Source organism: Pavona decussata, unplaced genomic scaffold (genome assembly GCF_977016875.1).
Source record: "Pavona decussata unplaced genomic scaffold, jaPavDecu1.1 SCAFFOLD_77, whole genome shotgun sequence".
In the NCBI taxonomy this organism is placed as follows: domain Eukaryota; kingdom Metazoa; phylum Cnidaria; class Anthozoa; order Scleractinia; family Agariciidae; genus Pavona; species Pavona decussata.
Genome location: NW_028145495.1, coordinates 358,081 through 375,420, shown reverse-complemented (window position 1 = coordinate 375,420; position 17,340 = coordinate 358,081). Strand labels below are relative to the sequence as shown.

The 17,340-nt window shown below is 38.3% G+C and overlaps 2 protein-coding genes and 1 long non-coding RNA gene across 8 annotated transcripts in view; 2 read left to right on the top strand and 1 right to left on the bottom strand.

Moving 5' to 3' along the window:
* Positions 1-1,046, bottom strand: part of LOC146476384 (uncharacterized) — a 39,288-nt gene extending 38,242 nt beyond the window's left edge. The window contains exon 1 of the long non-coding RNA XR_014865626.1: positions 371-1,046. This is a non-coding gene — a long non-coding RNA (uncharacterized LOC146476384). The remainder of the gene's footprint in view (positions 1-370) is intronic.
* LOC146476379 (uncharacterized) overlaps positions 1-17,340 on the top strand; it is a 131,743-nt gene that overhangs the window by 50,059 nt on the left and 64,344 nt on the right. The gene's annotated exons all lie outside the window — the stretch shown is intronic.
* On the top strand, positions 1,685-5,443 carry LOC146476383 (uncharacterized). The gene is made up of 2 exons (XM_085114580.1): positions 1,685-3,760; positions 3,881-5,443. Exons 1-2 carry the CDS (start codon positions 1,711-1,713, stop codon positions 5,428-5,430), a joined length of 3,600 nt encoding a protein of 1,199 aa, XP_084970706.1. The 5' UTR covers positions 1,685-1,710; the 3' UTR covers positions 5,431-5,443.

Here is a 17,340-nt window from a genome sequence, read left to right as displayed (position 1 = left end):
CAAAGAATATGTATCTCGAACATGGAGCCACATGGTGGTTCAGGAAAGTTATGTGTGAAGAGAAGTTGAACCAGTTTACAATAAACAAGATGGCGCGAAACCGGTTACCGTCGTTGTTGACCTTGAAAATGCTTCGTTCGCGAAGTACCATATCGCAGAACGTTCTCGTCTCTTTACAGAATCGACGACTGCTTATGTGGAAAATTTCTCTCTAAAAGTAGACTTGTTACAGAATGGGAACTTGTCGATGAGACAGACGTATTTCGTCAAAGTAAAAGTCATTTGACGTGAGAACGAGGCTTATCATACAAAATTTTTAATTTTTTAATTTAGCTCGTCCCATGAGAAAATCGACGTTTGTCTCCGAGACGATCCTCACACGTCTGAAGCAGACGGACAGAGCGTGTTGGTCGATCCAAACTCATTTAGACGAACATACCTTAGACAGACGTCAAACTTATTCTTGAACTTAATCCGCTTAGTTTGGTTCGTCTCATGAAAAGTTCCACATTTGACCTAGGCTTCAGACTAGATATTCTGACGGTGACTTTTGTAGGGCTTATACACTATCGGGATTCCCGATAATTTTTTATGCCAATTCATTGCAAGTTGTTTTCCTGTTCTTTTATATTTCCTTGTGTTGAAATGTTAAGACGTCACGACCTTCACTCATTTTCTTTTTCTGTAATTAATTTATTAATACCAATTAATGTAGCACTTCATTCCACCTCCAATATTTAGGTCGACCGGGGTTTTCTTTCGTCATACTTTTAAAGTTTACTTTCTCCAGACTTTTCTGTTAAGACAGCATTGATTACGTTTTGCTTTGGATAGGAAACCAGTGCTGAATCTTTTTAGCACCAATTGACAAACACATTTGGTGTCCAAATTTCACCTTCAAATTTTCATAGACGTTTTGTACATTATCACGCTTTCTTAGTGAAGTTTTCAGCATCTCCCTTGTGCTCTTGTCTGTTACAGTAATTAAAGGTGTCAGACCACTGTTTACCGTGCAAAGAAGGGGTTTTCGATAAAACTTTTTGAAACTCGGGGCCCTTTGGGTGATTGAAACTTATTAACTTAATCTTTTTTATGAAAATCTGAACTGGCGTATAAAAACAAACATTTGCAACAAAATCAAAAACGCAAAGCTCCCAAATAAAAGCTTGTTCTTGTAAATCTGTTTTAGACACGAGGAAAACCTTAGTATTTCTAATTACATTTTACCTAATTTACCTAATAAAGTTTTCACTTGATCAAAAACAAAATCGCGTAAAAATCCACGTTATCTTCAAATGTTTCACTAGTTCAAATTTCATACACGAGCCTGTCAAATTTTCACAAGAGGAATACGTGACTGGGAACACAATCTACAGCCTGTATGACCTCTGAAAATATGAGCGACGTTGACCTGTCGACTTATACAATCACTAGATTATGCAACCCTCATTATTGAATAGGCCCTTGTACTTTTCCGTGAATTGATCTTTCTAGGAAAGTAACTGAGAGAGAAATGCCTTACTAGGAAGTCTCTAAACCCTATAAAATCTGAACTTTCCTAACTTTTATAGGGGTATTTACGGTATAAACCACACCTGCATCTTCAGGTTTTTCATTTCCTGTAGATTAAGGCTTTAAAACGTGTTTGTAAAATACCTGTTCTCTTCTATTTACATTTCTACAGACTTCGCTACATTCTTACAAAAAAACATGACGAAAACTGATTCAGTATGCGACAGGACCGAAGAAGGTGGGGCCTATGCCAACCTTGGAAACGCTTATGACAGCATTGAAAAGCATCTAAAAATAGCAATAGAAATAGGCGATAGATCTGGAGAAGGTAGGGCCTATGGAAACGTTGGCAACGCTTATCAGAGCCTGGGCAACTTCCAAAAGGCCATAGAGTACCATGAAAAGGATCTGGAAATAGCAAAAGACGTAGGTGATAGATCCGGTGAAGGTAGGGCCTATGGAAACCTTGGAAACGCTTATCAGAGCCTGGGCAACTTCCAAAAAGCCATAGAGTACCATGAAAAGCATCTGAAAATAACACAAGAAATAGGCGAAAGATCCGGAGAAGGTAGTGCCTGTGGAAACCTTGGAAACGCTAATGACAGCCTGGGAAACTTCCAAAAGGCCATAGAGTACCATGAAAAGCATCTGAAAATAACAAAAGAGAAAGGCGATAGATCCGGAGAAGGTAGGGCCTATGGAAACCTTGGCTACGTTTATCAGAGCCTGGGCAACTTCCAAAAGGCCATAGAGTACCATGAAAAGCGTCTGGAAATAGCAAAAGAAGTAGGTGATAGATCCGGAGAAGGTGGGGCCTATGGAAACCTTGGAAACGCTTATCAGAGCCTGGGCAACTTCCAAAAAGCCATAGAGAACCATGAAAAGCGTCTGGAAATAACAAAAGAAGTAGGCGATAGATCCGGAGAAGGTAGTGCCTATGGAAACCTTGGAAACGCTTATAGGAGCCTGGGCAACTTCCAAAAGGCCATAGAGTACCATAAAACGCATCTGAAAATAACACAAGAAGTAGGTGATAGATCCGGAGAAGGTAGGGCCTATGGAAACCTTGGCAACGCTTATAGGAGCCTGTGCAACTTCCAAAAGGCCATAGAGTACCATGAAAAGGATCTGGAAATAGCAAAAGAAGTAGGTGATAGATCCGGAGAAGGTAGTGCCTATGGAAACCTTGGTAACGCTTATCAGAGCCTGGGCAACTTCCAAAAGGCCATAGAGTACCATGAAAAGGATCTGGAAATAGCAAAAGAAGTAGGTGATAGATCCGGAGAAGGTGGTGCCTATGGAAACCTTGGTAACGCTTATCAGAGCCTGGGCAACTTCCAAAAGGCCATAGAGTACCATGAAAAGGATCTGGAAATAGCAAAAGAAGTAGGTGATAGATCCGGAGAAGGTGGTGCCTATGGAAACCTTGGAAACGCTTATAAGAGCCTGGGCAACTTCCAAAAGGCCATAGAGTACCATGAAACGCGTCTGGAAATAACAAAAGAAGTAGGCGATAGATCCGGAGAAGGTAGTGCCTATGGAAACCTTGGAAACGCTTATAGGAGCCTGGGCAACTTCCAAAAGGCCATAGAGTACCATAAAACGCATCTGAAAATAACACAAGAAGTAGGTGATAGATCCGGAGAAGGTAGGGCCTATGGAAACCTTGGCAACGCTTATAGGAGCCTGGGCAACTTCCAAAAGGCCATAGAGTACCATGAAAAGGATCTGGAAATAGCAAAAGAAGTAGGTGATAGATCCGGAGAAGGTAGTGCCTATGGAAACCTTGGTAACGCTTATCAGAGCCTGGGCAACTTCCGAAAGGCCATAGAGTACCATGAAAAGGATCTGGAAATAGCAAAAGAAGTAGGTGATAGATCCGGAGAAGGTAGTGCCTATGGAAACCTTGGTAACGCTTATCAGAGCCTGGGCAACTTCCAAAAGGCCATAGAGTACCATGAAAAGGATCTGGAAATAGCAAAAGAAGTAGGTGATAGATCCGGAGAAGGTAGTGCCTATGGAAACCTTGGAAACGCTTATGGGAGCCTGGGCAACTTCCAAAAGGCCATAGAGTACCATGAAACGCGTCTGGAAATAGCAAAAGAAGTAGGTGATAGAGCCGGAGAAGGTAGGGCCTATGGAAACCTTGGTATCGCTTATAGAAGCCTAAGCAACTTCCAAAAGGCCATAGAGAACCATGAAAAGCATCTGAAAATAACACAAGAAGTAGGTGATAGATCCGGAGAAGGTAGTGCCTATGGATACCTTGGTAACGCATATAGGAGACTGGGCAACTTCCAAAAGGCGATAGAGTACCATGAAAAGGATTTGGAAATAGCAAAAGAAGTAGGCGATAGATTCGGAGAAGGTAGGGCCTATGACAACCTTGGCAACGCTTATCAGAGCCTGGGTAATTTTCAGGAAGCTTTCGAATGTTATCAATCCAGTGTAAATATACTTGATATTGTCAGAGCTTCCATTACTCGTGAAGATTCCTTAAAAATAAGTTTTCAAGACCTTTATTGTAGTACTTACAGTGGTCTTTGGCAAAGCCTATTGAAGCTAGGAAGAATTGATGAGTCCTTGTGTGCTGCTGAGCAAGGTCGAGCACAGACTTTAGTTGACGCGTTAAAAAGACAGTGTGGTTTTACAGAGTTCCTACCAGCGTCACTTGAACCTAAAGAGACAATTTCTTACATTTCAAGCAAGTTATCTACGAAAACGGTTTTCTTGGGGCACAGGCGCAACAAAATCACGTTCTGGGTTATCAGCAAGGGAAGCAAGGTTGAGTTTCGAGAAAAGGAATTGGAACAGGAAAGAGTGTACGAAGATGCAGTCGCTGTCTTGCTAAATACCACTTTGAAGGATATTGGGATTGGAGTCCGCGTTAAGTGTGAGAATCGTTCATTGGATGACCTAAATAACCGCGATGTTGATGACAATGATGAAGAGGATGAGGAAAAAGAACGAGTGCTATCACAATGCAACATCAATGCGTTACAACCATTACATGATGCAATTCTTGGCCCCATTGCAGACTTGTGTCAAGATAACGAGTTGATCATTGTGCCCGATGGTCTCCTTTGTCTTGCTCCATTGTCGGCTCTTAGCACATCTATCCACATACGCACTGTACCGTCGTTGACCAGTTTAAGACTAATAACTGATTGCCCTGAGGACCGGAAAATTGTGCAGGAAGCACTGCTTGTCGGAGATCCATATCTGGGGGATGTCAGAAAACCAAAGTTCAACGAACTTCCCTGTGCCAAAGACGAAGTAGAGATGATAGGAGAAATTCTAAAGATTCTACCACTTACAGGAACAAAAGCAACGAAATACGAGGTGTTAAAACAATTACCTACAGCCTCTTTGGTTCATATTGCAGCTCATGGACGAGAGAAAACAGGAGAAATTGCTTTGGCGCCAAATCCTGGATGGGAAAAACATTGCGAAGGAAGTTCAAGATCCAAAGCAAGGAACATGGGGCCTAAAGAAGAGGACTACATCTTGAAGATGTCGGATGTCCAAGGTGTTAAGCTGCGAGCAAAACTGGTTGTGCTTAGTTGCTGTCATAGTGGCAGAGGAGAGATCAAGTCTGAGGGTGTCGTCGGAATTGCTCGGGCTTTCTTGGCCGCTGGGGCTCGTTCCGTTCTGGCTTCACTTTGGGCAATTGAAGACCAGGCAACGTTGGAGTTCATGAAGAGTTTCTACCAACATCTTGGAGATGGTAAAACTGCCAGTGTAGCTCTTCACCAGGCTATGAAGTATCTACGAGAGTCAGAGAAGTTCTGTGCTGTGAGGAATTGGGCTCCTTTTATGCTAATTGGTGATGACATCCACTTGAATTTGGACGCAAAGAAGGAAAGCGCTGAAATGATGCTTGAAAAATGTAAGTTTTCTTTTTTCCAAGTGTTGTAGTTGTTGTTGTCTTGTGAAAGACAGTATATATGCGTTATTGACCAAGCGTGAGGTTCAGATGGCTGGATATTGGCCAAGTTCTTTTTTTTTTTTTGCGTTTTTATGTACCGAGACGAAGTCGAGGTCCATAAAAACGCAAAAAAAAAAAGAACGAGGCCAATATCCAGCCATCTTGACCGAACAAGCTTGGTCAATAAAGGATTTATTATATGGCTTTAAAAGTTACAACTACAACAATAAAACAAAACAGGACATGAAACTGCTCTACTCGGAAAGAAATTCGTCATAGCCGGCCGGTGCAAGATTTATTTTCAGTGAATTTTTGGATTAGCATGTAATCGTGGAAAACAAGGAATCCTAAATTATCCTAGGGTTCTAACTTTATAACGGCTTGAGGTGCACCTAACCCCAAAATGTTTTTTTCGCTTAAATAAATCTTTGCACCTGTTCGAAACATATTGCGCTATTTAGCGCCTTTTTTTAACCAAATCTTGACTTTTTTTAGGCTGTAAAAGTTACGAAATCCAGCCATCATGTGTCCCATGACCGAGCTAGTAAGGGGCATGGGTCTATTCCTTACTTGAAGTCACAAACTGATTTGCATTGTATTAAGTCTTTGTGAAAATGCATGCAAAGCAGTTTGTAACGTCAAGTAAGGAATAGACCCATGCCCCTCGGTCATGGAACAAATGATGGCTAGATTTCGTACCCTTTACAGCCTATAAAAAGTCAAGATTTGGTCCAAAAAAGGCGCAAAAAGGCTTAATGCGTTTCAAACAGAGCAAAGATTTATTAAGTGAAAAAAAAAATTGGGGTTAGGTGCACTTTAAAGGGAGTATACAATTATTGAGAACGAAAAATTTAGATTTTCGCAAGAGCGGGAAGATTTGAATAGAATCCGGCAAACTCGCCATTTTCAGCCGATCGCGCGGTGGCGTAAATAATAAACATTTTTACACAGTTTTTGGCTTCCAATCATTAATTCTTGAATGAAACAATAGATTTTGAGATTGTATGCAAACATAAGCCGAGAAAAAGAGCGGGTAAATCAGAAAACTGGGCAAAACCTAGACAAGATTTTGTTGTTTACAACAAGCAAGACGCGGCTAAATTAAAAACGTGAGCTTCTTCGGCGAACTTGAAAAATACTTCTCTAAACTGCTCTAAACACTAAATGCAACTTCTAATACGCTATGATTTAAATACTGTCATTTAAAACCTAGGGAACTTATCAATTTGGCACTCGACTTCAGACAATAAGTACACGCCGAGCAACTCACCGATTCAACTCACATTCATTGTAGCTGACACAAAATTTTTACTTCACCAGGACGATTTCATTCTCTTTCTTTTCCTTCAGGTAAATGTTGAGAGTTTACCGAACTTTTTAGTGAGCGGTTTTCCCCAAAACAACGAGAAAATCGAAGAAAAGATTGCATTGTTGTTGGGATTAAACTTTCGATGCCCCGAGCGGGCAAGATAGCTCCATCTTGCCCGCTCGGGTAGCCAATCACAGCGCAGGATTTGACTCATCTTGCCCGCTCGCGGACCCAGCCATATAATAACTTTGTTTAATGTTTGGCTGTTAAGTTATCCACCTCCGAAGGAAGTGGTTGGAACTTAAGTATTTAAAACCAAAGTTGTATAGTGGCCTGGTGTTTTAAAAACAAAACGTTTTCCAGTAGAAAACTGAGTAAGAACATTTAGAAAATAGAAAAAAATGGCAATCATATCTCTAACCCAAAACAAAATTTACTACTTCAGTAGACGACAGCTTGTAAAAAGAAGTCTGAAAAACATTGAACGAAATAATGAATGAATACATTAATAGCCAGAGGGAAAGTTTCGGTTATTGGTGTACCAGAGAGAAACGAAACGGTCGCGAATTTTTCGGTTGATTAATTTTTCTTCCCTTGTGCTTCCCATGTCTACAAGAACAAAATTCAGAATTGTAATTTCGAGGAATCCTTGAACAAAGCTTGAACTATCAGGGTAAACATCTGTTTCTATCACATGGCATGGGTCAATAGTGTGATTTTTTTTTTTGTTTAGTTGATGTTTTCCATTCCTTCTCGTTCACAGACTCTGAGTAATCGTGTTAAGACAAAACGTTTCCAACATACATTTCCCTACATATCCCTTTCTAAAAGCACTGGAAAGCTACAAAACGCCCTTGCCATAAGTTGTTTCTGAAATGCTTATTTGATTAAGCCGCTGCCTTTTTTCCTAGATAATGTTGGGAAATAAGATCGACAAAGATCTTTTAACAAAGTTTCTTATTTTCTCTCTATACGCCCGTTAGAATGACCTTAAATCTCATTTACAAGGATACACATAGACGACGAATTGAGAACGGAAGTAAAAGGCTAGTTAGGCAATAAGTATACTAAGCGAAGAAATTTAATTTCTTCAATTGTTTTTCCTACGCAGCCGTTACTTTGGCCTTCAGCAAAAAATCTCGCCACTAACGGCTGCTCAAGCACTCTCATACGAAACACATATCTTCCACCCTTTTAACCAATCGTTGCTCTGGTTCCGGTTTTCAGAAGCTGACACGTCCCAAATTCTACGCCAGGAGACTCATTTGTGGTTATTTTCCGTTAATGGTATATTATAAGACTTGGTTTTGGTGCATGGTACAGTTTTGAGCGTACCTAAACTTCACTGTGAAATACATCTACATAGCAATTATTTGAATAGTTATTGCAAGACGTAAATTGTCTGTTAGATCGCGTGACCGCACATTCTTACTAAATATGCCGCGAAGGGGCCAGGACTAGACATTCAATATATCGAGAATATGTAAACAAAGATTACAATATTTCAAGCTTAGTAAGGAGTCTCGCAACAGTGGTTCTGCCATTGGGGGTGGATCTTTTCAAATCAATATTTCGCATGGAAGGCTTGCTTCTATTTCTATCATACTACACCACCTTTTAAACCTATGATCAAATTTTATGTTTTTGTTGGTTTCTAAGCAACAGCTGTTACCGTAAAAATGGTGAAAGAAAGCTCTTCTTTTTAGGTAAAGTCGATTATCGCGAAATCTAGTCAGACACTTTACAACGATACTTTCAGGATTTAAACTACTCAACCTAGACAACTTGTTGGCGAAATTATAAAAAATCTGTAAGAGCGTTTTCAAGTAAATAAAGAATCATTTTTTTATCGGCTGATTATTTGTTATTTGTGTTTTAAAACGGCTAAAATAAGTTGAAAAGCTCGTAGTTTGCATAAATCAAAATACAGTAGATCCCCGGTAATTCGACCTCTTAAGGGAGACTAAAACTGCTCGAGTTAGCGTGGGTTCGAGTTATCGTGGTAGATCGAAAATTCGACTTTTCATGTAAATAATTTATAGTTTATTGATTATCAGCACTTCAGTATACAACCAAGGGCAAATTAAACTTACTCTCATCGGAAACTGTAAGTCCCATGTAAGCTGAGGCTTTCGCGTCAAAAAAACTTTGTCAACATTTTAAAGAAAGAATTGGAACGACTTAAGATGTGAACATTATGAACTTGTACTCAGCTACTAGAGAACGTGTTAGCTAAAACAGTTTAAATACATGTAGACTGTATTTTCACAGGCGTTCCAAGGTCCAATGGATGCATGTTTTCATTTATTGTAGCACTGTTTTTTGTTTTCTATGTGACGACTTAACAGGCAGTGCATGCGGTTTGACTGAAAAGATCGGAAATGACTGTCAAATGCGTGATCTGTTGCATTGATTAAAATGAAATTGCTTTAGAAGTGTCAATTCCAGTGTTTTTTACCGATAACATGATAGGAGAAACTGATGGGATGACATCAGTGGTGAGTTGCAAGAACTAGAATTCGAGTTATCGGGATAAATTTCGATCAAGGGTAACAAAATTTAGTTCGAGTTAGCGAGGAATTCGAGTTATCCGAGTACAAGTGACTGAAAGGTGTGGTCAAATCCAAGGGAAACGGGACTTAGTTCGAGTTATCCGAGTTCAAATTACCGGGGTTCTACTGTATTTCAAAAATGCCCCTACAGATTTTCAATTTCAATTATGAGGCCTTAAAATAATAATTCGTTTTGATGTTCGAGCAAGTTTTAGGCCTAAGAACCATTTCGGGCGTTAGATAAGAAGATTGAAACTCGGTCTAGTTTCAGCCGCTGTTCTCTATCTCTGAAAATGAGTTTTGTTTTGTTCTTTTCTGGTCTATATCACTGCTATTCTCGTGTTATGAATATTTAACAATTATTCTACGAGCGCGCACTGGATATGAGATGATAGACAGCCAACGAGGTGCGTAGCGCCGAGTTGGTTATAATCATCTCATCTTCAAAAAGCGCGAGTGGAATAATTGTTTTATTTAAAGCGATCAAGAAATATTGCTAGATTTTGCTGCTTTCGCTTTGCAAGAACAATAAGTACACAATTTAATGTACTCTATTCTTCGGGTATGGTATGATGGCTCATACACCATGGCTACTAAGCCAATTAAATCGCTCGATTTTCATTATACAATGATCCAGTTTTTAATAATTACATGTGCACCACGCTTGTGTTCACTCACGGGTTTATCTTTTACGTCTTACAATAAAACATGAATTTATTCTACTGCTTTAGTTACCGCATACTAGCTAGTTAACAATTATTCCACGAGCGCGCGTTGAATCTGAGATGATAGATAGCCAACAAGGGGCGTAGCGCCGAGTTGGCTTTAATCATCTCATCTCAGTCCAACAAGCGTGAGTGGAATAATTGTTTTATTAAAAATAATCAAGAAATATTGGTAGATTTTGCTATTTCGCTTTGCAAGAACAATTAGAAAACAATTTAATGGTCTCTATTTCTCGGGCATGGTATAATCTTATGGCTCATATACCATGGCCGCTAAGCCAATCAAATTGCTCAAATTGCATTTTACAATGATCCAGTTTTTAATAATAGGATATAGATTGTCCGGCGGGAATCAGTCAAGCTCAGAAGTTGAAGACTTTTCTTACTACTGGAATTGTTGTTGTTGGTATCATAAGATGTTTTATTGCAAGGCGTGAATGACGTATTTAAGAAGAGTATTTTGCGTCTCCGTTCCTATGGTAACAGCTGTTGCTTCAAAACCAACAAAAACATACAATTTAAAAGTATTTTTGTGTTTTGCTTATGACTGTGGGTAAAGCAGATCTTAGCAAGGGCTATTGGTATCCAAACAAATTGGAGTAATTAAGCAACAATTACCTTATTATAGGAAATTAACAATGCACGTTGACAACGCCAAGAAAATTTACGTTACACTAAATTAACGCGAATTTTTCAAAAGTTAGGTTTACATGCATTAAATTAACGCGAATTTTCGATAAGCATCTTGCTTTATTTACTGCGATTTTCATAATTCTGGAAACTCGCACTGTACTTTACATTTCAGGTCCCAGTTGTTTAAAGGGTGAATAATTTTATCCACTGGATAGGTCGCTATCCGGCAGATAAAATGTGTGCAAGATTTCCCTGATAGTCCCATAATTTGTGGATAGAGTAGAAGCATATGTCAAATTTAAGTATGGGATTGTGTGAAAAACTTGCCAAATGCATTAGTTGGAGTATATTTGCTCCGTTGGATAGTGACTTATCCAGTGGATAAAGTTATCCACTCTTTGAACAACTGGGGCCTGAATGCCAAACTGCGTTTTGGCTTCCGTCAATAAAACCTTCCAAGACAAGTGCACGGATGTTTCTAAGTTTTTTTTAAGCCGAAAATTTGGTTTTGAAACCGAACTAGACCCTATGAATTCAAAAGATAGTGACTCTGAAGAGCCAATAGAGGAGTCATGAACTATTAAGGTTTTGTAATGAAATAAGGGTGCTTCAAAATAACAATGTTGTAAAATAGCGTGCATTAAATTTACATCGACATTAATTAAGATACATTAAATTAGCGCGAATTTTGTAAAATCGCGTTAATAAAGTGCATTGTTAATTTCCTCAGTATTGTAACTATACTAAGTATTGTTAGTAGAAAAAGTATTGTTAATATTGCAAATCAGATTTAAATTATGTATATTGTTTGTTCTGTAAGTAGTGTGTAGAATTGTAAACACGGTTTTCTGTAGCATTCAAAGATAATAATAATAATAATAATAATAATAATAATAATAATAATAATAATAGTAATAATAATAATAATAATAAATAGGCACCGTCCTTAATCATAGGTTGGAAAGAAAGTGGAGTATGATGGAAATTGAAGAAAGCCTTCCATGCGAAAATTTGATTTAAAAAGATCTAACGCAATGCCAGAACAATTTTTGCGAGCCTCCTTAAATCATTAGGAAATGGACCCTACGTTCATCACAGTAAAAAGGTACTTAAGTCCATACCGTTGATAACTAATTATTCAGGGCCTACACAGAAGCAAGGCTCCTGTGGACAGGCTTGTTCGATTTGACTTGAGAAACAGTAGTTTGTAGGCAAATAGCTTTTTTCGTGTACATGTACTTCTCCTCTTCAGTCCAAAATGTTCTTCGTCTAAAGGGAATGCCAGCATTTGACGGTGAATTACAAAGTGGATTTAAATTGGTGATTAACGTAGATAAATGTTGCTTCGCTTTAGGATCACCAAACCTGCTGTGGGATGAAATGAGTAGGATGGACCACCACTGAAGATAAACAACCTAGCGAGCTTTAAGAAAAGAAACAGGAACGCGTTACTAGAAACCGTGATTTGTTGCGTTTGCCTCTTGAAAAAAGCATCGAGATAGAAGGGAAGCTTCAGAAACAGCGGTGCACAAACGTTTGATAGCCTGTCTAAATAATATGAGGGCTATAATATTATTAATGAATTGAACTCTAAATATTCTTCGAACGTTTCTGTGTATTATAGGGTTACTATAAATAAAAGTCAAGGTTCCATTTAAACCAGCTTATCTAATTAGATACACGTAAATAAATATTTTCCGTATTGCACGCAGCCCAAGACAATAGAGAGATTTAGAATTACGCTTACGGCAAACGGCAGAAATAACCACGTGACCATGTTTATCCTTTATTTGCCGCTCGCCGTTTTCAGTTTTTAAGTAAAATGATACGTTTTCCGTTAACATCAAATTTCAAGCTTGTTTTGCATCCATGTACTCATCTTATCAAGAAAACATCAACGCGAATTTCACGTTTGCCGTTTCCCGTAGACGCGATTGTAAATCTCTCTGTAAACAAATCTATCGCTCCGATTGTCAAATTGTTAATGCAGTAGACACAATTAGTCTCGTGGCGGTTGTGAAAAATTAAGTAAAGGAAGTATGTATAGATCAGAAGAGAATAAAAAAAGAGCGAGCGGTAATTAAAAAATCTAAGCTCGCTTACAAACTAACTGACCACTAGCAAAGCAATGTCATTTCTTTTATTACCAGCAATTTACATTTGTGTAAACGGAAAAAGTTCTTTGATCATAGCAATTTAAAGTTCAATTCTAGCTTTCCAGGAAACAACCTAATTGTTAATTAATTAATTAATTGTCCTCTTTCATGTTATTATTGCTGTATTATTGTCAACGTGATTTATCACGCTTTTTTGTCTAATGAAATAGTATTTCTATAAATACCAATACAAATAAACTGTTGTTGTTGATAGTAACTAGCAGGAATGCATTGATTATAATAACTACTGTTTGCGCCCTCTTTCATGATAGAAGAGATCCAATCCCTCTGCTCCCCCTTGATATTTATCTTCAATTTATTATTAGTTTCCGAAGCATAACATGTAAGTTATTCTTATCCACTGTTTAGAGATCAGATGTGACAGTTAAGAGAGGATATCGCATTTCAACCGTGTGTTCAATCTCGTACCCAGAGTCCTCAGGCTTTTTGGTCAGCGGGGCGGCGCCAGGAGAGACTCTGGGATAATGGAATTTCTTATCCCAGAAAACGTGGGATTCCGGTCTTTGTGCGCATGCTTAAGATTAAAACGGAAGTGAAATGCCCCAAACTGCATGTTATCGGGCCTGAAGGTTTTATCGGGGCTTGAAAGTGTTCGAGAAAGCAACAGTTGATTCTTACACGCGATCAAAGCAACTGGATTTTTTTTTCCTGTAAGAGCGAGCGAACGGTGGACTTGATTCGACATTGCTTCAACGGACAAGTAAATAACATAATTATTTCTTTATTACTTTTTATACTTACAAATAAAAAGGAACCATCACTTCTCCTCTAAAGAACTGAGCAGCTGACGTCGACTGTCTGTTGAATTTATGTTTAAATTACCTCCCCCCTTCCCTTTACAGTTTATGTCCAAATGGGATTTGTTTAAGTTATATCTTATTAGTAATTATTGCTTCAATGAAAACATAGTATTAGTTACCATTTGACAATTTAAATCACCTCTTGATATTTACTGTTGTAAAGTTTTTTTGTCTCCAAAATTTTTAATTTTAATAGAATGAATTGTGTGCACGCTTTTCTTAAAGTGAATATAATTAGACAAAAAATGTTATATCTGTTCAATTGCAAGCTAGTACAATTTAAACATCAGCACATTTTAATACATCTGCCCTGAATGTCATGTCATGATCAGCTTTGAAGTTTTCTTTCTGAATAGACATTCCTTTTGCCTAGCTTCTGACGAATCTGATAGAGAGTGCTCGCATCTTGCATGGTTTTAGTGCTGTAGAGTTGCTCCCAGGTATACTATATATTTAGAAATAAAATGAAGTAGTATAACAGTGCATGTTTGGTTTATTCAATACAAATCCCAATACTGACTAGTACCAAACGTTTTCCCGGCACAGGCTATGAAAATAAGGACAGTGAGTTGTTTTGAGGTTTGTTAACTTTTCTGCCTAACCACAGAGGTACCACAGAGTTTTTACATGAGAACTGTATAGAGCGTGGTAATCACCTCTCATCAGTAAATTGGTTGTAATGTGATTGTTGAGAGACTGTTGATATCCTGACTATGACATTTCACTTAGTCAGTCAATTTCTATACTGTGTATATAATCTCCTGAGTCTGTTCTTGTAGATTTAATCAAGGTAACATTAAAACTATCTTATGTGAGTTCTCATATTTTTAGGTGTGTAGGAAGCACAGGGAAGGGGTCAATAGATTGGGGAAATTGTGTTTATATTATATTAATTTACATAAATTGGTGGGGCCCAACTTCATCTGGTTGTGGAGTGTACTCTTTAACTAAGAGCTGAGTCAGATAGCTCAGGTACTGACACACATTACCTTTTTTATTTTGATTGAAGGGCACAACTGGTAAATTGATAATTTCTGAAGGATTTGCCATTTCTTTTGAGTACTGAATGGTGATCTGATTTGGTATCACACTTTTAATTATTGACTTCAGGCAAGGGAAGTACTCAACCAACACTCTGCTGAATAGTATAATATAATCTCTTCTCTGATCTTGCTGCTCTCGTGTTGACAACAGATAATTATTATTGTCAAACTCCCCAATATCCTGAATGATTGGCACAGTGTTGTTGAGACCTTTGCTGGACACCCTGTCAAAAGTAATGAACTGTGTAAATTATCCAGTGCTTGTAGGAATTTGTTGTCCATTGACAATAATGTTAGCTAAGACCTAAAAATCAAAAAATTATTGACTCTTAGTTCAAGCCCTTCCTGGACTCTAATGGTCTATCAGGCCACAATCTAGGTCAATTCCAGCATAATGCATAATGTTTGGTAGGACTGGGCCAAGCGTAGTGAGCTGCATTGATCAAAGATCTGCAGCAGCTCATTCAGGGCATCAAAGGCATTAGAGGTGTCAACAAGAAGAACAGCGTCTGTTTCATCGGCGTCAAAAATATGGCGCATTGCATGAATAACAGCCTCACTCCCACTTTTATGGCCTGCGCACACCTGCAGTGAGCTGATTGCGTTGACGGCATTGGGTTTTGTTACTCTCATCACCCACTTCCCGATTATCCTCCGTACTACTTCACCAACCCTTACTGACCGGACCGCCCCCCCTCCTTAATAATAATAACAATAAATAATAATAATAATAATAACAATGATAATAATGATGATGATTGTTATTATTATCATCATAATTTGTGGAAAATATTTAATATTTTTGCTGTTTAAATGAGTATTATTTTTAAGGTGGGTAATTGATTTTAGTGTCCTTTGTGTTAAACTTGTTTTAATAATTACACGAAGAAATGATAGGAAGGGTTGCCAAAATAATTACGTTAGTAAATTTCCCAATTACAAGTGGAGTGTTTGAGATACCAAGGATATATGATGAAAGACATGACAGTGGTCACTTTCTGCACAAGGCTGTGCAAACATCATCTGGTCATATGTCACACAAACTGGGGGTACTTGGCTCCCATGTTCATGTACAACAGGTACACTTGCAATGAAATCAAGCAGAGACCTTCTCCTGTACGTATCTCTTCAATTATAATAATTGTGTCCCAATTGAACCCTTCAAGGAAAGACATGGTGTTCTTCCTTATGACATATAACACAGAAGGTCACAGCACTGCTCATCTATTTTTTCCAACAACTGGTACTTTGGGCATGATTTCACACTTTGCAATAGCATAATTGCTTTGGAAATCTCAACAGGAATATTTGTCTGCAAGGGAACCCACAGTTTCCTTGGCTCATCCTTTTTCAATGGAGTATTTGCATGTTTTGTCGTGATCACATGAAGGGAAAAATAACATTTTAAAACAGTTAAATCATTTTTACTTACATATTAATATACAGCACATTAACAGAGTACAATTAAACAATAATTACCTTTAAATTTTTTCCATCTTGATTTTAAACTCAGTGTGCATTATATGTTTGGTTATATACAAACTCCAAGCAATATTATAACTTTTGTATTTTAAGATTGAGGAGGCTTAATATTCATAAGCCCCATGGTTTCTTGGCCTCCTCTCCACTTATACTTGAGTTAATTGTTGTTTTTTTCATAAATGTTTGTTTGTGTACGAGTGGGAAATAAATAAATGTAAATATTTTTAAAGTATTCTTCAGTATTATCTACAGATTAGACTTTCATCTGAAGGTAACAAAAATACAACGGCCTTTTACACTTTTACACTCAAAACAAAATCTCAAAATTTGAGAAAATGATCCACACACCATTATAATGCTTAAAATAAAATAAATTACCTCCGCCTTTAAGTTGGAATTTTTTTCTGAGTGGTTAGCTAGCTTTGGCAAGATGGGCCGTGACTGAAAAAAGTGAAACTTTTGCTCTCGTGTGCGGCGTTTGATCATCGTAGAGATGTCTTCAGCGTTTCCCTTGTGGCAAAACCGAAGGGGAAACGGCAACCTGAGATGGACTCCGCTCCACAACAGATCTCTTCATCTCCAAATTTTCATCCACAACAAGGAATATAGTTGCTTGCATTTTGCCGTGTTTTACCATCGTGTGACGGTAGTGCAACTTCCTAACTAAAACGGCTGATGTTTTGTCGGCCAGAAATTGTTACACTGATCAAGCTCACTGACACCGCCGAGTGTTTCTAATTTTTGGTGTGCTTTAAGCTAAGGGTAAATAGAGGCAATAGAAAAAAAAAACCGTGTCTCACACATAAAAATTACAAAACTCCGAGTTTGACATTTCAAATCTCCCTCCAAAACAGGGAAATTGGTTGGGGGGTTTCCGGTTTGGTTAACTTCCGCAAATGACCAACGGACTTCCTGTCGGTCTTCCATTGTTACGCAGACGACCAATCAAAAAAATTATATTTTTCCATTATCCCAGAGTCTCTACTGGCGACCACCTGCTGACCAAAAAGCCAGAGGACTCTGGGTACGAGATTGCCGTGTGTTAAGAAGGCGAAATTGTTGTTGCGATTTTTTTAACTAAACTTGGTTGCATATCCTTTTGTACAGGGGCAGCTACATTCTCCTAGCTTTAAAATTACCCAGTCACAATTAGAGGTCCGTAAAGAGATTGATGAAAGG

Bases quoted from the DNA above. Each gene is read 5' to 3' on its own strand.
- LOC146476383 (XM_085114580.1), top strand. From the start codon at position 1,711: ATGACGAAAACTGATTCAGTATGCGACAGGACCGAAGAAGGTGGGGCC. The intron at 3,761-3,880 runs GTAGTGCCTATG...GATTCGGAGAAG, and splicing joins AGGTGATAGATCCGGAGAAG to GTAGGGCCTATGACAACCTT.